The sequence below is a fragment of the Ochotona princeps genome, chromosome 14 (assembly GCF_030435755.1).
Source record: "Ochotona princeps isolate mOchPri1 chromosome 14, mOchPri1.hap1, whole genome shotgun sequence".
Taxonomy (NCBI): Eukaryota; Metazoa; Chordata; class Mammalia; order Lagomorpha; family Ochotonidae; genus Ochotona; species Ochotona princeps.
Genome location: NC_080845.1, coordinates 41,754,766 through 41,782,254, shown reverse-complemented (window position 1 = coordinate 41,782,254; position 27,489 = coordinate 41,754,766). Strand labels below are relative to the sequence as shown.

The following is a 27,489-nucleotide window of genomic DNA, read 5'->3' as shown; positions in this document are numbered from 1 at the left end:
AAGAACTCCTGTGGCCACCACATGTACCATTTCATTTGGATAAGAGGTTAGGGTTGATGTGTAAATTAATCTGAGTAAATTAATTCATCCATGATGATAGAAGCCTTATGACCTTATCACATTTTAAAGGTCATTATATATAATGTAATGATTTAAATATAAAGACATAAAGAGAAGATATAAAGATATATAGACGATATAAAGAGAAATGGTCCCACCTCATAGTACCTACTTATACAATGGAGATTACATTTCACCAAAAGTTACTACGGGTCATTTAAACCATAGCCATAGTAAGGTAGTCTTCATGAAATATTACTCAAACAATATTTTAAACATTTTCACTACATCCCAGTTTCATCATTAGCATATGGTAAAAGTGCCAACCTATTGACTCTCCCAGACCTGATCTCTGGAATGTGGGTGACATATAATGGCTAAAATCACATCATTAAATGCATCGTGCTATGGTTATTCTGGTGTCTAAACTAATGGGAAGCACCAATATTTCATGGATTTCAAATTTTTGTTTATTCTTTCCATATTTTATAAAATACTTTAATGTATATCTATGATATATAACTGAAAAAAATGAAAAAGATTCTTGATTATAAAATTTGCATCTTTGGTTTCACTGTCAATAAATTCTGATAACTTAAAGCCTTGGACCACTAGGGAATCAATTCTTCACTTTTTGAAGTAGTAAGCACTGTGGAGAGTTTGATGGATAATTACATTAGTTTATCTATGTGTCTGATGTGCTCTGTGTAACATTTACAGAAAAGGCTTTGGATAACAAACATTATTCAATGGGTTGCTTTTTAAAGGTGTGATATGTCCAGAAAATCTTTCTAGCTCACCACATAGTCCTGACTTATTTTGTATATGTGGATGGATGTGATGAAGTTTGATTAAGCATGTAGCTATTTAAATCCAAAGAGTGCTGCAGTAAGAAAGAATATGCCTATGAATTATATATGTAGAAGACTTCTTGATCAAATTGTATATGAATTTCAAACATTATGGCAAATATCCCTTATAAGCAACACAAATTTACATTCAAAACAATGCATAACCCTATTTACATTTCCATACACTTATCAACTCTTCATAGCTGATCACTTTAATTCTTCTTTCCACTATTAATTGCTCTGTTAGTTTTTATTCAATCAAGAAAATAGGAGATATACTGATTTGTTAATAAAGAGATTTGCATACAGGCAATTGGATAAATTTTGTTTCTGATTTAACAAAGAAGTAAGGGAACAATGAGAAGAATCTTAGGTTTTCATAATGTATAAATGGGGGACAACTGAAATGAGAGTTGCCTTAGCGCTTAAGAGAAAATGGTATCAACAATACCCTCAAAAGATCAATACATAAAGTATTTAAAGTGATATAAGAACCTTCAGGCAAGATCAACAGCTCTTTTAATATTGTTTTTGCTACATCTCAGGAGGTTTGATGTTTTTGTTTTTACTTTCATTCATTCAAAAAAAAGTTTTTGTTTTTCTTATCAATTTCATCACTGACTCATGGGTCACACAAGAACATCGTTTGCTTCAGGATTTTACTTCTTGCTTTGATTTTCTTTTTCATTTCTTCAGTGGCACATCGGTCATTAAGTAGCATGCTATTTAACTTCATGGAGTTGTAATTGTTCTATTTTTCTCTTTGTTGTTGATTTTGTTTTATGGCTTTTCATTTAAGGGGATGTATAGATACTGTGAAGCAGAGACTATCACATCTAGATGTGAAGATACAATGCAATGAGCATCTCCACTTCCAAATCAAAGATGGATGGACTCCCAATAAAACTATTGAATGTATCTTGACAATAGGATGCTGGACTTTCTGCCACTGCCCATACCTACAATGTCAGGATATACTCAAATACCAGGATGATGGATTTACAACCTATTGTGTAGGACTATACTATTGTAATGGCATGGGGGAAAGTGTATGTGGGGAGGGCAAGTATTTGGGGAGGGGAGAAGCAAAACTCCAGAGCCTATGGGGCTATATCATGGAATGATAAAATAAATAACTTTTTAAAAAGTCATTAAAAAGTGATTCTGGCACAATTATATACAAATGAGCATAGACACAAGATTCATAGTTTACACAAAATGAAAATACTTCACAGGGGCCGGCACGGTGACTCAGCATGCTAAGCATTTGCCCTGGTGTGCTGGCATCCTACTTCGGCTGCAGTTCATGTTCCGGAACCTTCACTTCCCATCCAGTTCTCTGCTTATGGCCTGGGAAAGCAGCAGAGGAATTTGGGCCCCTGTACCCTGTACTTTGAAATATATCATTTAGAGAATTAAAAGATAAATTAGAAGCTTTGCAGACATCTATGTAGGAAATACAATTGTATTGTAGCTTAAATTTACAACGATCATATAATTAGATCATAAGATGACAAACATCGAAAGTGATCTGGACACCTAACCAAGGAAGAATGCTAACAGCAAATAAGCACACCTTATGATTAGGCAAACGCGAAGTAAAACAGCAAAGACACTTCTCTTCATTCATTAGAATAGCTCAAATCCCCAAATGTGACAGTACTAAATGGTGACGAGCATCTACAGAAATAGAAATGCTAATTTGTTCATTATGGGAATGCAAAGTCTTACTGCCATGTGGCAGACACTTTGGCAGCTTCTCACGGTTATACACAGTCTTGTTGTACACTTTGACATTCACAGTGAGATGTACTCAGCTGGTCCGAAATATTATCCCTACAAAAAGTTAGCACACCAATATTTGAAAAAGCTCAATGCATGATCATCAAATATGGAAGGATAAAGATGAAGTTTCATATAGAAAGCCAAAATGTACTGTTTTCTTTGAACTGTTATTATTCAGTGGTAAAGAGATGAACTATTGAGTAAAGTAATGGAAATGAAAGCATCTTAAAAACAATAACAACGACATTTAGTTGAAAGGCAGAGTATCAGAGAGAGAAGGAAAGAGATTTTCCATTCACAGGTTCACTTCCTAAATGGTTACAATAGTTAGGGTTAGGCCAAGTTAAACCCAGGAGATGGGAACTCCATCCATGTCTCCCACTTGTGTGCTAGAGACACGTGCATTTGGGCCATCTTTTACTGATTTCCTGAGTGCTTTAGAGCGGTGGATTGGAAGCAGTGTAGCCAGGACTTGAACAGGTACTACAATATGAATTGCAGTGTGATAAGCAGACTCTAACTTGCTGGACTACAACACTGGCCAAGATGTATGTATCTTAAATGGATATTGAAAACTGAAAGAGGCCCTTCGAAAAAACACATTCTGTGATTGTTTGCACAGCAAAGGCTGGACTCGAGAGAAGTCAGGAGACCAGAACTCCATCCAGTTATCCCCTGTGAAAATTAAGGGTCCAACTACTTGAGCTATCACTCCCAGCTCAAATCAGGCAATTCGGTGCAGGATGCAGGTATCTGAAGCAGTGAGCTAATAATGGCCGTACTCTAACACTTACCTCTATAACAGTTATATTTATTGTCATGCTCTCCATTCAATCCTGGGATCTACTGATCTCCTTATGAGATTTTAGGTTGCTTGCATTAAGATTTGCAGATGTAAGATATGCTCTTTCAAATAAAAAAATAAATATTTTAAAAAAGGAAACATCTTGACAATAGGATGCTGGACTCTCTGCCATTGTCCATACTTACAATGACAGGATACACTTAAATAGAAGAATGATGAGCTTAATGACTGCTTTTGAAGGACTATGCTGTTGTAATAATTCCAGGGGAAACAGAGAAAAGGGGACTTGGGGAGAGAGGGAGGGAAATCCCTGAGCCTACTGAACTGCATTGTAAGATAAATAAATAAATGACAACAACAGCAACAAAAAGGAAAGAACAGTATCAAAATCAAGCTAGTTTTGGCTGTGACTCAATGAGCACCATGAAACTCGATTAGGAGTTTTTGAAAAACCTAACTCGTCCTATTCTGGGCAGAGGTTGTGGCATTGGCACAGAATCTGGCAAGCCTGAAGAAAGTTTTCTTTTGCTCAGACCATATGTTTCTTAAATGATTTTGACACAGAATGCATAGTGGTATATAACAGTATTTATTGGGAAATTTGAGATTTTAAAAATGTCTGTGTCCTTAATTGAAGGTGGGTTGTAGAGCTAAATTTTGAGCTATTGTGCAAGATTTTTTTTTTCCACACTGTCATTTGTGATATGTTTCTATGAGAATCTTTGAGATTAATGCTTTGGTTATAAGTTATTAAACAAGTTGAAAGGGTCATGTACTTTAACAATCTAATTATCCATTTTTCTTTTTTCTCAAGATACTATAATGTTATTGTTATAAGCCTGCTTCAATCCCAGCAAAATGGCCCAATTGGCTAGCCTCCACCTCCAGATACCAGCACCAGATTTGGGTGTTGGTTCATGTCCCAGTTGCTCTACTTCCCATCCGGCTACCTGCTTGTGACCTGGGAAAGCAGTGAAGGATGGCCCAAAGTCTTGAGACCCTGTACCTACCTGGAAGACCTGGAGGAGGCTCCTGGTTCCTAGCTCCTGGCCTTGAATGGGCTCAGCTCCAGCCATTGTAGCCACTTGGAGAATGAACCAGCAGATAGATCTTTAACTCTGTGTCTTCTTCCTGTCGATCTGCTTTTCCAATAAAAATAAATCAATTTATAAGCATACTTCATCTTATCATAGAGATGCAGAAATTCTTCTATTCTTTAACATCATTTCCTAAGTTGTTCCTATTTTAATTTGTGTTTGATTACCATTTTAAAACATCAAATTTCATGAGGATCATAAAATCTTGGTAATGTACATTTAACTAAGTTGAAATGAATTTAATTGCGACAATTTCCTCGTGTGATAGAAGAGTGAACCAATCAAAGAATTTCTCTCCTTACCTCCAAGGTACAAAATAAAGTAAGGTTGTATCAGAAAAAAATAAAATAGCATCCAACAGTAAAAAGACAAGGAAGTAAGAGATTTTAATAATTTGAGCTCAATAATTTGAATTGAAAGCATGTTTAAAAATTAAACAGAATTCTAAAATGTAAATTTTAAGTAATTATTTATATCATGCGATACAGTACTTCACGCTGAATCAAGACTTGGCCAGGATGGGGCCAGCACTATGGCACAGTGGTAAAGCTACCACTGACATCCCAAATGGGTGCCAGTTTGAGTCTTGGCTACTCCACTTCCAATCCAGCTCCTTGCTAATGTGCCTGTGAAAGCAGCAGAAAATGCCTCAAGTGCTTGGACCCTTGTACCTATGTGGGAGACACAGAGGAAGTTCTTGAGCTCCTCTCTCCTGGCTTGGGACCAGCCCAACCCCAGCTACTGTGGCCATTTAGGGATGGAAGGTCTGTTTCTCCTTCTCTCTGAAACTTTGCCCTTCAAATAAATAAATAGATATTTTAAAAAATGGATTATCTTGGAGAAATCACTAACAGTTCTGAGCCTCATTTTATCTCAAGCATAAAGGTGGGGATATTTTAAAAAATGTTACAGTAAAAATTTTTTTTAAAGTATTTGGCAGAGTAACTTTTTCAGAGAGATGACTTACATACATGGAAGAGGACACAAATGTGAAAGTTCCATTTTTTCCCCATTGTCTCCTACCATCTCTCAGTAACTGACCACAAAAATGTGATAATCTAAAAATTAGAATTTTGTCAAGTGTTCTGCAGAAGGTTAAAAAATGGGTACCCCTCATATTGGAAACCACCAATTTTTATGATCACTTGTGCAACGGTGGCTTGTGTCAGTATCTGAAAGAGAGAGTGCTATGCTAATGACAGAAGTGGAAGGATGTGTAGTCTTTTGCTGATTCCACTCGTGGCATGTTGCTCCCTCCTATTTTCTCTCCTTAATCTCATTCTTTCACTACCACATCACAATAGTTTTCTCCTTCCCAATGTAGAAATCCCCAGTGCACTGCGCTCAGTTAATTACTAACCTACACTGATCAGGCATACAGCTGCTTCCTGTTCCTTTGCGGCTTCCGGGATTCACTTTTTGCTGATGTAACCACCAACTAAAAGCATGAGTAACAGTTCCAGGTTTTTTTTCTTTTTAGAAATTCCCATGTGTAAGGCATTTTTATTTTCTTCCGGTGAATATTTATAGAAATGAAGCAATGCTTTTATAATGATGTAACAGAAGCTGAAGCAAGAAGGAAATAGAAAGCAGATTTTACAGGGTAGGTGGTGAGGGAAGCGCACTTCATATTTAATGGTATAGACGAAGACTGCCGCCTACTGGCCACAACAAAGACAGACACCAAATTCTTGGAGGGCAGGCTTTGCTATGCATTCTGTCTCTCTGCAGATCTTTTTCCTCCCAGAAAGGAGTTGTTTCTTGGACAAAAGTGATTTGAATAGGAGGAGAAGTCTGTTTCTGTAATTTTCGTATCTTAGGGAGAGCTCCCAGATTCCCATGGAATGGGGCTATGAGGAGGGAGAAAGAGTCCAAATGTATGGGCTGTTTCCACCCTACAAGCTGATGTGAAAAAAATCGTTCCATTCACTTAGTTCACCTATGGGAAGGGGAGGATATTATTCCAGTGTCTGATGCAAATGTGTATTCCTCCCTCATACACAAGCCAAACCTCACTGCATGGGGAAAATTATTCAAAAGGCAATACCACTTAAAATCTCTTAAATTGCCGGCATGGCACAGCTTCTTTTGAAAACCTGACAAAAGGAACAATCTGAACAGGAGTGCAGGCACATGTAACAAATAGAATGGAGACTTCCTAACAGCACAGTTATCAGTAGAGTGTATTGGAAGATTATGATGTCTAATGGCAACAAAGATATTGTGACAATTCATTTAGTAAGTTCATTGAAATGAGCACAAGGGTGGATCCATGTTCCATGTTCACAGATGGTGCACATGGCACTGAGAAGGCGCAGTAGTCAGAGTCCGGAACACTTCCTGAGGATTAGGATCCAAAGACAAAGAAACATAAAACCTAGATAGATGATCAACTAGAAAAATCTAATGTGAATATCTGTAAGTGTGTCGTATCACATCCTGAAAGTTAATCATGAAGCGGGTGGATGATGCAGACTGTGGACTCCAAGCAAGGAAATGGATAAACAAACACATTCAACTTCTTGTCTTTGAAAAGAGAACCTCATGAAACTCATGAGGAAGTCAGTACATGCTTGGCTTTTTATGGATTTCATGGGAGGCGAGCTGACCAGGACTTGGAACACATGACCTACACAGGCCTGCATCCAGAAGGAAAAGGCTCCATGTGTCTGCACGGTCTGGTGTGTTTGCACACAGAGAGACAGGCCAGTGGCTGAGACATGATAAACCTTTTATTTCTGGTTTGGTAAATGTTTCTCAAACCAAAAAGAAACCAGATTACTTAGGAACACAGATAGTACATCTTCTGTCTTGATGTATTATTTAGTGGCAGTGAAACAATTCACCCATATATTCTCACTCTGCACAAAACTAATGGGACTCTGGGCTAAGTTAATGCTGAAGTTTTGAGTTTTTTAAAAATCACGACCCTTTACTAGCATTGAGCTTTTCACTGTTACAGATTGCATAACTCAGTTCAGCAATCGTCTATGTTTCAACATTAGATCCGTTTTTCCATAGCTGTGTGCCTCAAAACATTGTCTGGAAACTCATGAAACATGTTCTGGGAGATCACAAGATCAAATTGCTGTCATTGTACTGATGCGGAATGTTCTCTTTTACTCTGATTCTGCAGTGTCTGGTGGTCCCTTCCTGACGTCAGGTGATGTGGAATGATGTCATTACTCTACAGGTTATAAAAAGTAAGCTTCTATAATCATATATTATGCTTTTGAATATTGATTTATGCATATGAAACATTGATAAGTATTGTTCACATGAACAAGATCTCACCAGGTCTTCAGTAGCTATTCAAGTGTAAGGTATATTTGGATCAATAGGCTTAAGAAACTGTTTTCAGGAAATCTACTTGCTCTTAATGGTCTGTTGTGTAGGTTTTATTTTGCCTTGTGAATATTTCAGAGATATCATTTGACTTAAGGCAGAATTCCTAACCATTTTTAAGGAGGAATCTTTCTTCTGTCTTTTAAGCCATTGGCTCCTAAACAGCCCTCTCCTCTTCTGGAGGCATCCTTGCTGAGTAAATTTTGTAAACTCAAACTATTTTTCCCAATGTCAACAAAGCCTTTATTGGTTAATGTTGCTTTTCAGTCTGAAGCTTTATTTTATGAGTTTTTATTAGGATTGAGTTGGAAAAAAAAAATCAAAAGCAGTGTGGCTGAGTTTGCAGTTAAAGCTAACCTCTCCTTTGTCAGTAGCCTTTTAAATTCACTTACTACTTCCAAACAGAAAGGTGCATGGGTGGGATTATTCCATCTTGGTCACACCTTAGGTCTTTCCAGGACTTACAAATCAATCATTGTTTGGAATATAATGCTGTGAACAGATTTTTACTGGGCTCTACCTGTAGACAGTGCAAGAGGTGAGAGGTGGAGCTGTCCTCCTTCTAATTGAGCACAGCAAGGTCTGAAGGAAGTCTCCTGTGGGACCTGTGAGGACCTCAAGAGAGGCCAGAGGTCCCAGGGCTAGATTACTATGAACAGAAATTGTTGAGTGTTTTAATTTATTCTAAAAGTTGCAAAAAAAAAAAAAAAACCTCAAGGCCCAAAATAATGAGGCTGCCAGGAATCACCAGTTAATTGTCAATCATGATAGCTAAACTTCTTTTTAAAAATTTATTTATTTTTATTTGAAAAACAGACTTACCGAGAGAGGTAGACATAGAGAGATCTTCCATTTGTTGGTTCACTTTCCAAATGGCTGTAATGACTGGAGCTGAGCTGATCTGAAGCCAGTAGCCTAGAGTTTCTTGTGGGCTCCTATACTGGTACAGGGGCCCAAGGACTTGAGTCAGCTTCTGTTATTTTCCCAGGCCATAAACTGGAAGCTGGATTGGAGTTGGGTCAACCAGGACACCAACCGGCACCCGTATGGGATGTTGGCACCACAAGCAAAAGATTAACCTGATACACCACTGTGCTGCCCCCAGAGTAATCTTTGTATTGCTTACAAACACCTAAGTTTTGTTTCCTAACAAAGTTGAAATGAGAGGGTGAACATGATGGACTAGTGGCTAAATCCTTGTGTTGCACATATTGGGATCTCATCTGGGCAACGGTTCATGTTCCAGCCGCTCCACTTCCCATCCAGCTCCCTGCTTGTGATCTAAGAAAGCAGTAGAGAATGGCCTAAATCCTTGGGACACTGCACCCGCATGGGAAACCTGGAAGAAGCTCCAGACTCTTGGATTTGGATCAGCTCAGCTCCAGCCATTGCAGCCGCTTGGGGAGTGAACCATTGGATGCAACATCTTTCTCTCTCTCTTTCTATCTATAAATCTGCCTTTCGAATAAAACTGCATTTTTTTTTAAAAAAAGAAAGTTGAAATGAGAAGCAAAGACTCTAGAATGACAAAAACTATAGAGAAAAATACAGGACCCCTTTCGTCTTTCCATTACTTCCCCCTCCCTTTTTTTTTTTTTTTTTTTTTTTTTTTGTATAACCCTTGGGATAATGTAGAAAGTAAGATAGCAAGATAAACCTTGCTCATAACCCATCATGTGAAAAAAAAGCATTACAAAAACTAAAAATGAAACAACCACCAACTCTGAGAGGAAAGCATTCCATTTCTGGCTTATGTGCTGTGCCTTGCTGCCCTGGATTCTGAGCCTGAAACAGAGAGAAGAACAAAGCAACCCAATGAAGCCACACTGACTGAGGGTGCACCAGAAGCTCCATGGTTTCTGTAATACTCAGATGAGTTTCTAATGAGACACCAAGTTGTGCCAGGCTCAAAAACTCCAAGCATATTGAATAGTTGAAGTGAAACAATTGACAAGTTATCGGGGGCTGATGCTGTGCTGCAGTAGACTAAGCTTACATCTACTGCGCTGGCATCCCATATAGGCCCCAGTTCTAGTCCTGGTTTCTCCAATTGTGATTCAGTTCCCTATTAACGTGCCTGAGAAAGCAGTGGAAGTTGGTTCAAGTGAAATGTGTCCCTGCACTCACATGCAAGACCCAGATGAAGCTCTAAGCTCACAGTTTTTGGATCAGCTCAGCCCGTCACTGTTGGCCATTTGGGGAGTGAACCACTGGGTGAAAATTCCTTCTTCTCTGTCTTTCCTTCTTTCTCTGAAATGCCATGTTTCAATTTTTTTTAAAAAAATCTTAAAACAATTGAGAAGTTAAAATTATGTGGCACAATAGAAATTATTTGGCTGCAAATGTTGAAATTATTATTATTTTAAGTTGTATTTATTTATTATCAATCAGAGTTAAGCAGAGAGAGGAAAGAGAGGGGGAGAGTTAATTCTTCTACCTGTTGATTCACTGCCCAGGTGGATACAGCCTCCAGTGCTGGTCAGGCTGAAGTAGAAGCCGGGAGTTTTATCGGTGTTTCCCATGCAGCTGGAACTGATTCAAGCACTTGGGTCATCTTCTGAGGCTTTATCCAGGCCACTAGCAGGGACTTAGATCACAAAGAGAGCACATAGGACACAAACTGGTGCCCACTTAGAATGCCAGCAGTGCAGATGACAGCTTTCCCACTATTCCACAACTCTGGTCCCTAAAGTTGGAATTATAACTGGAAGCTTTTTTCACATACTTAGGAGAAAGACATTTGCTATCAGAATCCAAGGACTGCTGGCACTCTTTGGTAGTGGGAGATATCAGTCATATAGGAAGTTGTCTCTGAGGTCATTCTTCATGTGTCCTGGAAAGGAAAGGAAATTTCAGGAATCAATGAAGAAAATGATATGTAGAAACAAATCCTTCCTCAATGAGGACATGTGATGTCATTGGGCTGTGATGCGATGGCGCTTGGGATTTGAGTCTGGAAAAGTGTAGGTTGAGGACAGTGAGGTAGTGCTCGGAAATAAATTGTTTTGGAATTAGAATCTCCAGAACCCTTTGTTCCTGTAAAGATCCTGAATCAGTGCTAGGGATGATATTATATCCCATGGAGTACTATTGATCTGCAGTAGAAAACATGGGATGAGGGACAATGTCTAAAAGAGCCCTCAGCTTGCTGCTCTGGTAAAGCATAACCAGACAGATCTGCTAGTATGGTTTGCAAGAAAGAAAAAACATGGGGCCATGTGGGATGGCTTGAGGGCTAATCCTCCCCTTCCAAGTGCCAGGATCCCATATGAAAATCAGTTTGTGTCCTGGCTGCTCCACTTCCCATCCAGCTCCCTGCTTGTGGCTTGGGAAATGGGTAGAGGATGGCCCATGTTCTTGGGAACTTGTAGCTATGTGAGAGACCAGAAGAAGTTCTTAGATTCTGGCTTCGGATCAATTCAGTTCCGGCCATTGTGGACATTTTGGGAGTGAATAGTGGATGGAAGATCTTTCTGTCTCTCTGTAGATCTGCTTTCAAAAAAAAAACCCAAAAAACAAAAAACAAAAAAACACCTTTAAAAAAAAAGAAAGAAAACAAAGAATCTATGGAAAACAAAACAAAACAAAACCAAAAACACCAGTAAACAAAAAGTTCATTCTTCGTTCTAATGAGTTTATTTGCAAGGATAAGGTCTTGGAAATAACAAACCAAATACAGAAATCTGAAAGGCTGAGGGCAACTGGTTGCATATGTATGGTATGGAGGTTGGAAATACAGCTGAATATCAGGAATGAAAACTTGTTTTAAGAACAGAAAGAATAAACATTTATGCATGCATTTTCAAACTTTTTCATGTATTTGAAAGGTAGAGTTTTACACACACATATACACATGCTGCCAATCTTTCTAGTGGTTCAAGTCCCAAACAGGATCTGCAATTGAGATGGGACCCAATTTATACTAGCAGTCAGGACCTTCACTCGGTATTACAAATAAGTGATAGAAACCCAATTGTCAGGGAGTAGGAATGCTGGTGGGGCACTCATACAGGACAGCGACATCTGAGACAGCATTTTACCAACAAATTTAGCCATATTTATAGAATTCGGAAAATGTGTGTAATGTGACTTAACAAACACACACACACACACAATCACTCATGATTTTAGGATAAGATGCTTCTTACTTAATTATTAGACATCTATTTCAATTGGCAAACAGCTGAAATACATTGGGGGAAATTAAACAAGAAAAGTTTATCCAAATGTCATTATCTTAGGCAGTACAGAGAATGTACAAATGAAAACAAAAAAGGAAGTAAAACTGCAGACTGAGAAATGTTCAGAAAATGAAAATCTCTCCTTCCCTATATAAAAGTCATGCATAGTTTGAAGGTCTGCAGAGAACCCAGAGTCCAAGACTCACCCAGATCCCAGCTCAGCCAGGCTATCACCATCCTCATCGCCCCATGGCCCACCTGCTCCCTCTGCTGACAGCCCTGCTGCTGTGCAGCTATGGCCCTGTTGGGTCTCTGGGCTGTGAGCTGCCTGAGAACTCTGTCCAGCTCAGCAGGATGACCTTGGGGCTGCTGGTCCAGATGAGGACAATCTCACCTGGTCTGTGTCTGAGGGACAGAAGAGACTTCCGATTCCCCCGGGACGTGCTGAATGCAAGCCACTTCCACAAGACCCGGGACACACCTGTCCCCCACGAGATGCTGCAGCAGATCTACAACCTCTTCCACACCCAGCAGGCCTCTGCTGCCTGGAACAAGACCGTCCTGGCAGAACTGCACACCGCACTTCAGCAGCAGCTGCAAGACCTGAACGCCTGCCTGGTGCAGGGGAGGGCACAGCAAGACTCTGTGCTGACGACTGAGAGCCCAACACTGGCCCTCAGGAGGTACTTCCAGGGAATCCATGTCTACCTGAAAGAGAAGAGACACAGTGACTGTGCCTGGGAGATTGTCAGAATGGAACTCCTGAGAGCCTTGGCTTCAACAATCAAATTACAAGAAAGCCTAAGAAGCCAGGATGGAGACTCAGGGTCGTCCTGACTAACACGTTACATTACACCTGCACATGGATCTTTGATCATTTCTAAAGGCTCTTATTTATGCATCAGTCCTAGTATTTAAAAAATAATTAATTCACCAAATATTTTAAAGGAAATACATCCTTAAAAAGTTGTTCAGCTCCTGCAGGGGTAGCAATGCCTAAGAGATATCAGCCCTGAAGCTATTATCTATGTATTTATCTATTTATACGTATTTATTGTTTTCTTGTGTTATGCTTTTAATATTTGTAAATTTTATTAGATATTATTTTGCCTTGTAGATAAATTAGTCATGTTTACATTTTATTAAGTTTTTTCAATTAATAAATTATTATCAATGAAAATTTCTGGGTGCTTTTTCTGGAAACAAAATTCAAATCCTGATTTTCTGAAATTTAAGAGGGGTGGGTATTGTTTATTCATTTGTTTATTTGTATATATCTTATATGCAAGTCTATGCCTAAAGTGGCAGATTACAGAATTGCCATTGAGACAGGCAAGTGATCAAAATAAACACAGTGCTTGCTATATTAGAGCTTCATATTGAGAAAGTTGCATGTATATTTATTTAATTTCACTTACATAAAATACTACAAAGAGAAGGAAATGAAAAAGAGGACAATTACACTACAAGTTTGGGTCCAAATGATGTTGGAAAGGACAAGTAATACTCAATTTCCTTTACAAAGTACCTGTAAGACCCAAAAGTATGGAAAGTCCTACTGAAATCTATATATAAATTTGTGGGTTTTTTTTTTAATGAACAACAGATGCCATGCATGGAGGTGAAAATTAGTATTACTTATTGCATATCTCTCCTCTTTTTATTTTTGAAATATCTGTATCAGCATCATTTTCATAAGATCAATGTATTGGTAAATCCTACTTTTGTCTTGAATATTTTACCTATTTTAATTAATAATATACTAGAAAAGTTGTAATGATTATTATTACTTAGATGAATACACTAGTATATATATATAATTAAGTGTAATAAATGTATTCATTACTTATGTTATCCATGTAACATTATATATTATGTAATTTTAACATAATATCAGTATATTAATCCAAGTAGTGTTACTTATATTGCATATAAGTAAGCTGCTGTATTGCACACATAGCTAAGGTGCAGAAAGCAGGTGATACATCTTCTCTACTCTGGCACTTGGCATGTTCTTTCCCTTGTTCCCAGCATCTCAGGATCCATTCTCACATCATCAGAATTTTTCTCCTCTCCAAGGTAGAATCCCCCTTAAAATTGTTGCCCATTCACACTCTCTGTTCTACTGTTCTTTCTGCTTAATGGTTTCCCTAGAGAATAGAAAACCACAAAGTAGAAAGTAGAAGTTAAATAAACTCTGGGTTTTGTACCAACATTGACAAGACAAATTCTCCTTTAATTCAACTGTGTATGATGTAATAGTAGCTGCAATTAAAGAAAAGTAAAAGTAGGGTTGAGTTTATGTGTGGGCTTCTGACATCATCTCAGGAAAAGATACCTCTCTGGAGCCAAGTGTGATGAGAGCAATGACCAAGAGGGAAGTCAGGATTGTGAGTCATGTGGAAATCTGATGTCTGAAAATTCTGTCTTCAGATAGCACCAATGGTAGTTCTTGGAAAGAATCGATTACTTTGCTTGAGTAAGTCTGTTTTCTTCCCTTTTCATCTATTAAAAATCTCTGGCTTTTTCAGGGAATGGACTCTGGTGATATGTGGCAATTGTGGGAACAAATATATTTTCCTGCCTCTGTTCCACAAGCAAACATCCTGAGCCTCAGTCATGTATTGTGGAACTCCAGGGGAAGGGAGAGCTACCAGTCTGAGGATGGACCTCAGTGCTGGCCAGAAAAGGCTTACATCCACTGTGCATGAATGTATCAATAGGACAGCCTCAGTTGAGAGACTTCTAACATCAAATGTCAGATATGAACTGGTAGACGAAATACCCTCATGGTCACTTTACATAAGGTTGTTGATACTTCTACTAAAGAGAAAACTTTGCCTTGGCAGCAAAAGAGCCACGTCTCAAGAAAACCAAGGAGTGTGTATGACTAAGATCATTGTCTTCCGAAAGCTAGGGAGGTTGTCTTATTCAAACATATCAACTTTCATATACAAATTGAGCCATTTTTGTAGATGGCACCACACCTTCCTTGGCATCTCTTACCAGGCAGAGTGACGATTGCTGAGGCAGCATGGAGACTCTGCACCTGCTGAGGAGCTTCTTGAATGTTGTCCTTGGGTTTTATAATCAACATTTGGATTTGCTGCTCTCATGCCTGCGTTTGACCATGGCCTTCACAAATTTTAACAGATTTTGGCTTTCTCTTTTTAATCTGGATGCACCAATCAAGGAAATGGGCAATGGTTGGAAAAGATAGGTTTCTAAACCTATATTGCCAGGGCATACCAGGAGAACTGATCCTGCAGAACAGGTAGCTCTCATAGAGGTAAATTTCACAGGCTCAACCTATGGAGGTTGAAAAATTTGTTGCAGATGTGTTTTGTGGTTGCGCTTGTAATGACTGCATTTGTAGTGAACTTGTACTGGCAAGTTGTATTTTCCTAGACAACATATTTTAAAAACCTTTCTTTCCCCATCATATTTACATTGTAGTAGGTATTATATGTAATCCAGAAAAGATTTGAAGTCAATGGCAGAACATGCATAACTTATTAGTGAGAACTTCACTGTTTACATAAAGGATTTCAGTATTCTGGGATTACTTTAATTGTAAGGATTCCTGGCACCAGGTCTCCATGTATTCTGAGGCATGACTACATGAACAAAAATGCATTTTAAGGTTTGACTCTTAGTGAAAATTTGGCAAATCTAAGCTCTATCTATAAATGGGCCATTCAGTCTGAAATCTCAGAGTAGAGCTGAAATTTGTGATTCAAATTTTTTGCGTCATAATCCCCTCTTCCTTTTGGGAGGCTGGTCTTTTGTACTGATCTTCAATTGATTAAATGAGGCCCATCAACACTATGGAAGATTGTTTTGTTTAAAAAAAAAGTTCAATTTATGTGAAAGGCAGAGTAACAGAGAGAGAGGGAAAGAGAGATAAAGAGAGAAGGAGAGGCAGAGGGAGAGTATATTCCATTTGCTGCTTAACTCCCCAGGTGGCTTCAATGGTCAGGGCTGGGCTAGGCCGAAGCCAGGAGCCAGCAGTTTCTTTCAGCTCTCCATGTGGGTGTACAGTTTTAAGCACTTGAGCCATCCTTTGCTGCACTCCCAGGTGAATTAGCAGGGAGCTGGATTAGAGCTAGAACAGCCAGGACTCAAACTGGTTCCCATATGGGATGCAGGCACTACAAGTATCTCTTATGCTACTTCTTACACCATTACTTAGGCTTTTGGAAAATAATTTTTAATACTCAGAGTCTATAGACTGTGATTTAGTTTCTAACATACTGTCAAAGAACAACATAATAGTTATTAATGACATATCTGGGCAATGGGGCCTAGCCAGGTTGAAACAAAATGAATTACCAAATTGTTCCCTTCCTCTCAATTGATATCTAGCATTTTTCAGTTTTGTCTCTCTTCCATCCTTCAGTGCCTGCTTTTGTGGTCTATATAGCTTAGCACATTTTTCTTGTTTTCTCAGCAAATAAATTCTGAGGCCAGGCTTTAAGTCATTGCCTCTATGGTTCTCTCTGTTGTTGCTGCTTTATATGAAGAAATTAGAAATTTGCATAAATTGTTAAATAATCATCACTTTTTTCAGTGACCTATTTTTCATAGTTTTTCTGTGGACCTCTGTAAAAACATACTTAATTCTTTGTTCCATCAACATTTTATGATCATTGGCAATAAGAGATGAATTTCTACAATAATTTTCCTTCACGTGTAATAATCTTGCTAGACCTATTCATAGAAAAACTTTCCATTATATTAACATCAACTACATCCCTCATCTGCACTGAAATGATCAAAAATACATTTTCAAAGATTATTTGATCTAACAATCTGATTACCATTAAGTGGGCTCATCTTGTGGTTAGAGCATCACTCATGTCCTGGGCTGGGAAACATTTGGTTCAGTTTCTGCCTCTGGTTCCTCACTCTGGCCGTGGGAGCTGGCTGGGGTGACTAAGGAATTATGTTTCTGGGACACACTTGGAAGGCCCAGGCTGGGCTCTTGGCTTCAGCCTCAACCCAACCCTGACCAATGTATGTATTTGGGGTTTCTCTCTCTTCTCTTTCTTCTCTTCTCTGAGTCTGACATTGTGGAACATGAGGTAAAGGTGCCAGCTGAGACACTGGCATCCCTGATGCTCCTAGACTGGATGCTTCTTTTCTAATCTAGCTTCCTGCTAATGGAATGGAAAAAATAAGAGAGATCACCCACGTGTTTGCACACGTGCCACCACACGGAAGACCTAGATGTGGCTCCTGTACCCTGGCTTTTGTCTAGCCCAGCCCTGTGGTGGGCATCTGGGGACTCACCCAGCAGATGGAAGATGTCTATTTCTCTCTTCCTGTAGCTCTGATTTTGGAATAACTAAACAAATACTTTAAAAAGGAATTGAATATATTTTTTAAAATATCTGACCACATGATATTCTCCATAAACACATTTTAAATACTGTTGTTATAGACACATTTCATTTTTTTAGTTAGAGAAAACTATGTCAAGATTTCTCCTATTCTTTATCACTATTATAAATGCGTTCTCTCTGTATATAATTTTGATCATTTATTTCAGCTTTTGTGGGATAGACAATTAATACAATTGTACTAGAACAATTTCCTCAAAGGATAGAAGAGTGTAATTGGATTAAGGACTTTTCTTTAAAACATATAAGATGAGGAATAGAAAAGAATCAATAAAAATACAACTCAGAGCACCAATAGAAGAACACAGAAGTCTGGTGATCAGGCTGCTGGCTGGAATGCCTGTGTCCCACTTGGCTCTGGCTCCTGATTCCAAGGTCTAGCTCATGGAGACCCTGCTAGGCAGCTGTGATCACTCAAGTTGCTGAGTTCATGCAAATGCCTGTAGAAAACCTTGGCTAAGTTCTCAACACCCATGTCTCCCCCTCTTACATGCATGCACTTTTGCAGTCAATGAGGAACAGATGAGTGAACGGGAGACCCTGAGTGTCTTTTCCTTCATCTGCATCTCCTGCTCTTGTTGTCACTAAAAATTAAAAAAAAAAAAAAGGGAAGGAGCAAAATCCAGTGTGTCACGTCAAAACAAAGGAACTCAACATAGGAGACTTTTGTAGTTACCCAAAGCATGCCATCTGAAGCTGACACTCAGTCTTGATTCTGCCACCACTTTTGTGTGATTCTAGGGAATTCATGTAGCTTCTCTCAGTCTCAGCTGTCTCAGCTATAAAAAGGAGTTAAAAAACAGATTCAATTTTTATTAAACACATCAAATGTTAAATTCGAAATTTTACCAAAAGCAAAGGCATTTAAGCATGAAGACTTAAAGGATAATATTTTATTATTATTTCCTAAAGAAATCTGTCAGAGGCCCGGCACGGTGGCCTAGCGGCTAAAAGTCCTCACCTTGAACACGCCAGGATCCCATATGGGCGCCGATTCTAATCCCAGCAGCTCCACTTCCCATCCAGCTCGCTGCACCGGTGTGGGAGACCTGGAGGAGGTTCCCGGATCCAGGCTTCGGATTGGCCCAGCACCGGCCATTGTGGTCATTTGGGGAGTGAATCATCGGATGGAAGATCTTCCTCTCTGTCTCTCTCCTCTTCTCTGTATATCTGACTTTCCAGTAACAAATAAAATCTTAAAAAAAAAAAAAAAAAAAAAAAAAAAGAAGAAGAAAGAGAAAGGAAGAAACAAGTCTGTCAGAACGTGGAGTCTCTCAGACCCTCACGGTAACAACCAGCAAAAAGATGACTCTAAATGTGAGAATTCTGGGACATGTTCTGCAGAAGACTGTGGAGTAGTCACTTTGCGCAGGAAACACAGGTTCAGTTCTCGTGTTCAGACGGCAGGTGGAAGGGAGGCAGTCTCCTGAATTGAAATAAACGTCAAGCACTCTGGCTGACCCCGACACCTGGCACCCTTCTCCTCTCCCCCCTGACTTCCTGAATCACATTCTCTTTCCCACAGCACAACAGTCACTTTCTTCTTCGGGGCAGAACTCCCAGGCGTGCCCTTCAGCCTCACTGCGTGACCCAGTGCTGCATCATCAAGCTGCTCTCTCCTTCCTTGTGGGTTTTCACCACTAATTTCCCATCACGATTCCAAAACCAAGGAAGAGCGAAAGTTGTCAAAACTCTTTCTCAGAATCTTCTGTATAACAGGTTTCCCTGATGACACTTTTGGAAGCAGGGAGTACCCCTGTCACCACAAGGCAGCAGCGCTGGCAGTGAACAGGAGAGAGCAGAATCCATTGTAGGGAGACTAGGAGATGACTTAACGGACCACACCGCCACCTGCTGGCCACGGGGAACAAAGGCAATCAAGTCTAAATGTATATATTCCTTTCTGTCAAACCAGGCCTGACTCCTCCAACTGGCTTCCTCCAAGAAGCCCCAGAAGAAGCCCCTTGCTGGAAAGAGCTGAGCCACATTTCAATTTCTTTAGTTTCAGTGTCTTTGAAAGGAGTAGTAGTCCCATCCTCTGGCAGAACGGCAGAACACGTCCAATTGGGCAATGGGTGTTTATTTTGGGGTGACTTGGCCCCTTGTCTCCAATTGCTCAGCTGACCAGAGCCCCTGACTAGTCACTGCCTCCAGGGCCTGTCTGGCACATGGAAGCAGAAGGGCTTGCCCCTCTGCGTGGGGAACTGCAAGGAAAGCAACAGAACCCCTGCCTGAAGGTACATGAACTCTTTACTATTTGTGGCTTGTTACGTTTATAGGTACTATATATCTATCTTTATTTTATAATCAGGAAATAATTTTATTAATTGACGTCAGTTACTATATCTCATAGTTGAGCACAGACCTAAGAACAGAACTTCACAGAAGACAATGAATGTATGTAGGCATCTGGATGCAATGAGAGGTGTTAAGGTAAACTGTAACACATTGTAATTGAAAGAGAAATCAGGGTGTGTGTGTGCATGTGTGTGTGTGTGTGTGTGTGTGTGTGTGTGTGTGTGTGATTCAGCAGTGGAGAGCCTTAATTTGGCAGCAATCTGAAGTGTGCCTTGGATTAGAGACCCAGCCTTTAGGTTGCTATTCTGCCATGGGTCAGTGGGCATTCATTTGCATGTTAAAGGGTTTTTATTGCAAACCTCACTTATCCTCCTTACCACTTCATGAAGAGCCATTTTCTTTATTTTTTAAAAAAAGATTTATATTTTTATTGGAAAGGCAGATTCACAGAAACAAGGAGAGACAATGAGAGAAAGATCTTCCATCTGCTGGTTCACACCCCAGATAGCTGCCTCTGCCAAAGCTGAGACGAAACCAGGAGTCAGGAGCTTCTCTTCAGTCCCTGATGTGGGAGAAGGGTACCAAGGATATGAACCCTCCTTCACTGCCTTCTTAGGCCATAATCAGGGAGCTGGATGGAAAGCTGAGTAGCTGGACATGCGCAGGCACCTGTATTGGATGCTGGCACTTGTGGATAGAGGACTAGAAAGTGGAGCTCTTATGCCAGCCCCATGGGTCACTTTAAAATGCCTTTTTAAAATTATACTTCAGTTATCTATATTGGGTTTATACTACATGGAAAAAATTATGCTTTTACATCATAATACCATTTGTCCCTGAAAATCCCTACAGCCATGTCTTGTTCTCTATCCTGGAGTTATTAAGTTGTTCTGTGTCCAGGAGCATCGAGGAGCCTGGCAGCATCGTGGAGAAACCAGGTCAAGGTGGAAGTTATCTCCATCCTGCAGGTCCACGTCCTGCAGCAGAGGCAGACCTTGCTCCTCTCCATACAGCCCTGCCAAAACTCGTTATTCCACCTGAAACTGTCACAGAAAAAAGGGCAGCGCCACTCTGGTGCCTGCAAGGAAGAAAGCAGGCAGGGACCACCATGTAGCCCCAGCACACACTGCTGAAATTTGGAATCCCAGGGCCTGACGTGTGAACAGGGCTAATGTTAGACCTCAGTGCTTCTGATCGCAAGATAGGATTGAAAATTATTACAAACAGTTTATATCGTTTTCTTTAATTCTTTGAAGTTTTTCAACAGATTATTTACTATGTCAAGTACTGAAAGGGAAACATGTTGACAGTATGTGGAAGAATATCAAGTAGCTACAGGAGTTCCAGGCATCAGTATCATCCAACAAAGACACTACATGGGAAAAATACCACAACTACAGACCCTTACCCCCAACGCATGTTGATGCAAATAAGTACTACCAAAACCTTACCAAACTGTTAGCCAATTTAGCTACTGAAGTTAAAAAAGTATTCATTCGCTGAAGTCAAGTTAGAAGTTCAGCACAGGGCTTTAGGGAGGAGCTGGTTATTCGAGTAGTTACAACTTTGGGGTTACATGAGTATTTTACTGTTTCATACTAGCCACACAGCCCCACCACAGCTGCATAGGTGACTGGTTACTGTAGAGTCCTGGAATTGAAGAATCGTTTGTAATCACCTATTCCATCTTATCTCCTTCCATGTATCCCTCTGTGTTTAGGACACTCCACTGAAACAGTTGCTTACCTGTATACCTGCTTTCATTTAAAAAAAAAATACATCTTTGGGGCTCATACTTGTGGCATAATGAATTAAGCCACCTCCTGGAATGCCAGCATCCCATATCAGTGCTGGTTCAAGTCCTAGCTGCTCCACCCAGAGTAGGGAAGTCTTACTCCTGGCCTCTCAGGGCAGACTGAGCTCCTTGAAATCGCCAGCTCTTCTTAGACCAGAGGTTGAAAAAAGTTGAAGCAAGCCACAGCATTTTGACAAATTAGATTATATTAAAAATGCATCCCTTAGCATCCCAGGCTCCTGCCATTTCTCTGAAGGTGACTCATTGCTTCAAGTCCTGAATTCTCTCCTTCTGATCAGATTCCCTGCTAATGGGCCTGTGCAAGCAGCAGAAGATGGTCTGGGGCTGAAACCACGGTACAACAGTTAAGTTTCTGCCTGCTGCACCTGCAGTTCATCTGGCAGCTGGCTGAGCCTCGGCTGCTTCTCCTGTGGTCCAGTTCCCTCCCAATGTGCTGAAGAAAGAAGCAGAGGATGGCCCAAGTGCTTTGGCCCTGTATCTATGTGGGAAACCTGGAAGAAGCTCCTGGCTTTCCCTGGCTTAATTCCAGCTATTATAGCCATTTGGGCTGCGAACCAGTGTATGAAAGAGTCTCTGTCTCTCTCATTTCTGTCTCCCCCTTATTTCCCTTTTTTCTCTGTATCTTGCTACCCTCTCCTCTCTCTCCCTTTGCGTCTTTCACTTTCTTTCTGCCTCTCTGCCTCTCAAATAAGTAATCTTAAAATAATGTTCAGTGCATCATAAACCAATGCAAAGAAAGTAATCTAATTTTATTCCTCTTTAAAAGTCGAATGATTTAAAATTATATTATTATATTGCCATATTACTAATATGCATTTTGAAATTTTAAATTTTTAATGTAATTTTTTACAATGTAATCCATATAAGTCAATAAAGATAATTATTGGCTCAAAATTTAATGAGAAAGTTCAACATCAATATCAATAGTTCTGGGCTTTGAATTGACTTTAAATTATTCTATAATTCAGTCTACAAATGTCCCCATGATCTAGGTCTTACACATAGTGAGGAGGCAGCAATCCAACTGCCAAGTCATCGGCTGCCTCCCGGGATCCAGAGCAGTAGGAGATAATGTGGGAAACTGGTCTGGATTTGGAACCCAGGAACTCCATTGTGGGAGAAGGTGCCTTAATCTGTGTCTTCACAAGTTTGGCAAAAGCTGGCTCTTCAATAGTTGTACACTCAGCTTTTAGCTTATTTTTGCTCTCAACTCTGAAACGATCAGAAACTAATAGAAAACATTCACCGTGTACAATTTCAGCTTATGTATTTAGTGATACCTGGAGTACACACATGGATTATTTGTTATTCTGATTGCCAATTGGGAGAATGAACTTCTGAAAGGTAATGGGGGCAAGGAGAGGAGACAATAATAAAACAGTGATGAGAACCAGAAGTGCGAATACATGCGGAGTACGAGGAAAAGGAAAACAGAAGTAGAAAGTGAGGGGAAGACACTCAGAAAATGGAAAGTAGACTGTCCACTATTGAAGCCATCAGAGCAAAGCAAGGTCTTCAGAGACCCTCGAGGGCCAGGCTCAGAGTCACAGCATCAGCCACAGCAGGAGCTTCTGCCAGATCCCCCACGGCCTCGCCCCTTCCCTTCCTGCTGGTCCTGCTGGTGCTCAGCCCCAGGTCCACCTGCTCTCTGGACGGTCACCTGCCTCACAGTCACGGCCTTGGTCACAGGAGGACCATGACGCTCCTGGGACAAATGAGGAGAGTCTCCCCTTTCTCCTGCCTGAAGGACAGACACAACTGAGACCCCTCTGGAGGAGTGGGATGGACCCCAGGCCCAGAAGGCACAAGCCAACTTCCTGTTCCATGAGAGCATCCAGCAGCTCTTCACCCTCAACAGCACACAGGAGGCTTCTGCTGCCTGGGCCAGGGCCCTCCTGGACACAGTCTGCACTGCACTCTTTGAGCAGCTATGTGCCCTGGAAGCCTGCAGGACACAGGCAGTGAGTCTGCAGGGGACACCCCTGATGCCTGAGGACTCCCTGCTGGCTGTGAGGAGAAACTTCCATGGAATCACGCTGTACCTGACAGAGAGGAAACACAGCCCCTGTGTCTGGGAGGTTGGGAGCGAAGAAATCTGAAGAGCCATGTCGTTATCAAGCACCTTGCAAGAAAGATTACAGAGCCAGGAATGAGACTGAGTCCAACATGAAAGTACTTTTTGCTAATATACAATATTAGCAATTTCAAAAATTTTCACTTCTGCAATAATGATGACATAAATCCAACCAAAGTTTAGGTGTCTTAGAACTACTAAACAATATCCCATTCATCACTACAACCAGTGGTCTAAGAGATGACTAACTAATGCATTTATTCATTTAATTAAATATTTTTTAACTTATTTGTACTTTTATGAAATCTAAAAGATCTTTGTCCATATAATATCATGTGAATCTTTGCACTGTGGGTTAATACGACAATATATATTCTGTATAGGCATCCAATTTATCATTTTGCCTAGTTCATTAAATTGTTCCTGTAGAAACCTTGTATTTACTGTCCTTTAAATTAGATATTCCAGGGAAAGTGTTACAGTTCAGTGGGTTAAGGCATTTACCAGGAAGACCGAGAAGAAGCAGGAAGCCGACAGAGCGGGGATGCCTGACATTGGAAGAGCAACAGAGCGGAGTGATGACAGCCATGTATTAAAGAAGACCAACTTGTTCAGAGGATAGACCAGTGGACTCATGGACTCATGGAAAATGTGGAAGGGAGTACCCATTATATTGGGGAATTAAATGAAAGTGATGACGTCATGTGATCTTTGGTAGAACTAATGCATGGAGTAAGTCAAAAGGTGAATAAAAGAAGTTAGTTATAACAGATACAGAAACGACTTTTGAAAGATTTGGCTTCTGAAGTGGAGGAAAAAAAAAATTAAGGTGTCCTGGAATAGAATGTGGAATGCTTCCTCCCTGCAGAGGTTTCCTTTTGTGAAATATGTTTGTATATGAATAGATTACACAGGCTTGATATAACGGCAAAGCATACCAATGTATCTGACATTTCATATACTTTACATCACAGCATATTGTATTGCAATACAAATACTCCTTACTGTGAGTAACATATTAATCAAAATAGTGTTAATTATACTAAATGTTGGTGAGTCGCTCTGTTGATTGAAACCATCCACAGCAGTGGGAAAATGTGTGGAATTAGAGACCTTGGTGGGGAATGATTGGCACAGTCGGTCCATGAAATCACACAGGAATACATGGACAGTTAAATCGGATAACTACTTTAGGAGCTTGTCTTTTCACCTGAGGAGTCTCTTTCTTTCGCTTTGCATTGTTTCTTCTCACCTCAAGTTATCCAGTTCCATAGAAGCTTTAAAGAGTGTTGAATGAAGAAAACAGGGCTGTAGAAGAAAATCATGAACAATGATCATATATATGCCTTTTTATGTTTTTCAGTTTACTTTGATAGTTTGGTTTTAACCTCTAATTGGAAGAGAAAGCAAATCAGAAGCAGTATGAAAACTCTTGTCGAGAAAAATATTAGGTAAAATTGTGTGAAGCTTTTAAAATTTGGAACCAGTAAATAGCATTTATGGTAACAAGCTGGACCTTACTGGCCTCCATTTTCCTTGTGAGACACAGAGGCTCACCTGTAGTAGGAGGTGAGTGCGTCAGTGAGAGGTAGTGACTGTCAAGGTAGAAGGAGTCATTCGATCTGGAAAATAGCATGGGCTACTTTGTGTCTAGATTTTGGGATAGATTCTTGGCAGCTAATGTACCTGCAAAGTATATTAATGCTTTTGATGCATTTACTTTAAATAATGATATATTTATTTACAAGAATAATTTATTATTTTTATTAATGACAATTTTAATATAATTTCGCTACTCAGTTTTTGTTCATTCTTAAGTACAAACAGATGACAAACTCAATCCTTCATCAAAATGCCTAACTACTACTGATGATAACATGCTTTTTGGAATTATTTGTTTAATTGAACATTATTTAACTTACCTCATTCCCACCTCAGCCAATGACAACAGCTTTTTACCACAGTTCCTTTTATGCTGGAGCTAAGTGTAGTGACAATTATTTCTTAATACTTCTTATAACTTCCTTGGCTTTATGACTACAACAGTCTCATGTGTATCCACAAACAACAAAATTATCTTGGACATCAAGATCGATAAACTTCTTTCAACAAGTTGATAGTGGAAATCGTAGTCAGAGGTTATTTTTCCCCAATATTTCAGGCACGTGGCATGTTATCATCTATGAGTTAAAATATTATTGGTACTTTCCTGTTTTCTTTATGTGAGGGTATGAGATGACTTTATGGAAAAAAATTTGAAATGTGTCCTACCATTTTTAATACTGACCACCACTAGAGAACCCTAGAAGCACAGAGTGTTGCTGTGAGTTCTAGAAAGGTTGAAAAATTGTCATTGTTCGTTTCCATGAAGTGTCTTTTTCAGTTGGGATGTGGTGGCTTCTATAAATATCTGAAAGAGGATCACCCAGCGAGGCGTGGTGCACCCAGGTGAGGCATGAGCCTGGATCCTGCTGCCTGGCAAGAGCCTCCCTTGCTCTCAGCACTTTAGGTTCCATCCCTACGGCATTGCCATTCCTTGCTCTGTGCACTAGAATTCCCCCCGAGACTCTTCTCCTTAGAGCTAATTCACACAGCTGCTCTCTGTTGAGTTGTGGTTTAGACTGTTTTCCCTCGATAGCAAAACACCACAAATAGAAAGCAGAAGTTTAATACAATTTCTGGGTTTTGAAGGAGCATCAGCAATGGAGACTTTGCACTGCATATTAGGCAATAGCAGCTGTAGCTAAAGGAAAACGGAAGCAAGGTCGAGTTTGTGTGTGAGCCACCGACGTCATCTCGTGAAATCCAAGTGCTCTCGAGTGAAGTGTGAGGACAGTGAGCTAGACTGTAACAGAGGATGCTGACCTAGCCAAATTACCAAAAAAATTCATCATTACTTCTTGCCCCTTCTCATCTGCTATTAATCTTCTTACAGTTTTTGGTTGTTTCCTTCCATTCTTTGGTGTCTGCTTAGGTGTTACATAAAGCAGTTTGCGTTTCTTTCCTTTTTCTTTTTTTCTGAGTAAGGAGTTCTGAGGTCAGGCTCTATCTGTTACCTTTTTGGGAAGGTCTCTGATTAGGCCCTATTTTATATAAGGAAGTCAGACATTTTTATATACTAAAAAGTTACCACCATTTATTTTGTAGGGTAGCCATTTATCATGAGTTTATCTTGGACTGTCTATCGCAAATTTAATCTACTATAAATTCTGCTCCATCAAGATTTTATCATGTAGAAGATGAGCTTTTACATTCAGTTCTGCCTTAATCATCCTAGAACCATTTATGCAAAACTCTTTCTATTATACTAACATCAGTATATCCTTTATCCTCAATGGAATGGCTACAGAAAATAAAACTTCAGAGTTCGTGTGCTAAATAATTTGGTTACCAGGACCTGGTGTGATGGCTCAATGGCTAAATCCTTGCCTTGCAAGTGTAGACATCTATGGATGTTCATTTATGTCCCATGTCCCATCCATAGCCCTGCCTGTGGCCTGGAAAAGCAATAGAGAATGGCCCAAAGCCATGGGATCCTGCACCCAAGTTGGAGACCTGGAAGAAGCCCCTGGTTTCAGTTTGGCTCAGCTCCACTCTTTGTGGCCACTTGGTGTAGGAGGACATTGTGACCCTAGAAGGTCAGTGAGCACAGGATTACAGTTGGTTGGATAATATTTGGAGGAGAATAACCAAATGGCTACCTTTTGTATACCTTATTGGATATCATTTGCATAAGGACAGTTGAGTGGAGAGTATGTGTATGAGAACACCTGGT

At 40.0% G+C, this 27,489-nt stretch overlaps 2 protein-coding genes across 2 annotated transcripts; both read left to right on the top strand.

Annotated features, from left to right (window-relative positions):
• Positions 1–12,373: 12,373 nt before the first annotated feature.
• LOC131481969 (interferon omega-1-like) lies at positions 12,374–12,961 on the top strand. Its single transcript, XM_058672949.1, has one exon. The coding sequence runs from the start codon at positions 12,374–12,376 to the stop codon at positions 12,959–12,961; it is 588 nt and encodes a 195-aa protein (XP_058528932.1).
• Positions 12,962–23,105: 10,144 nt separating this feature from the next.
• Positions 23,106–23,793, top strand: LOC131481830 (interferon alpha-6-like). The gene is given in 2 exon segments (XM_058672254.1): positions 23,106–23,398; positions 23,400–23,793. Coding segments are annotated over 2 exon segments (687 nt in total).
• Positions 23,794–27,489: the final 3,696 nt, after the last annotated feature.

Excerpts from the sequence above, each read along its gene's own strand:
- LOC131481969 (XM_058672949.1), top strand. The coding sequence starts at position 12,374 with ATGGCCCACCTGCTCCCTCTGCTGACAGCCCTGCTGCTGTGCAGCTAT.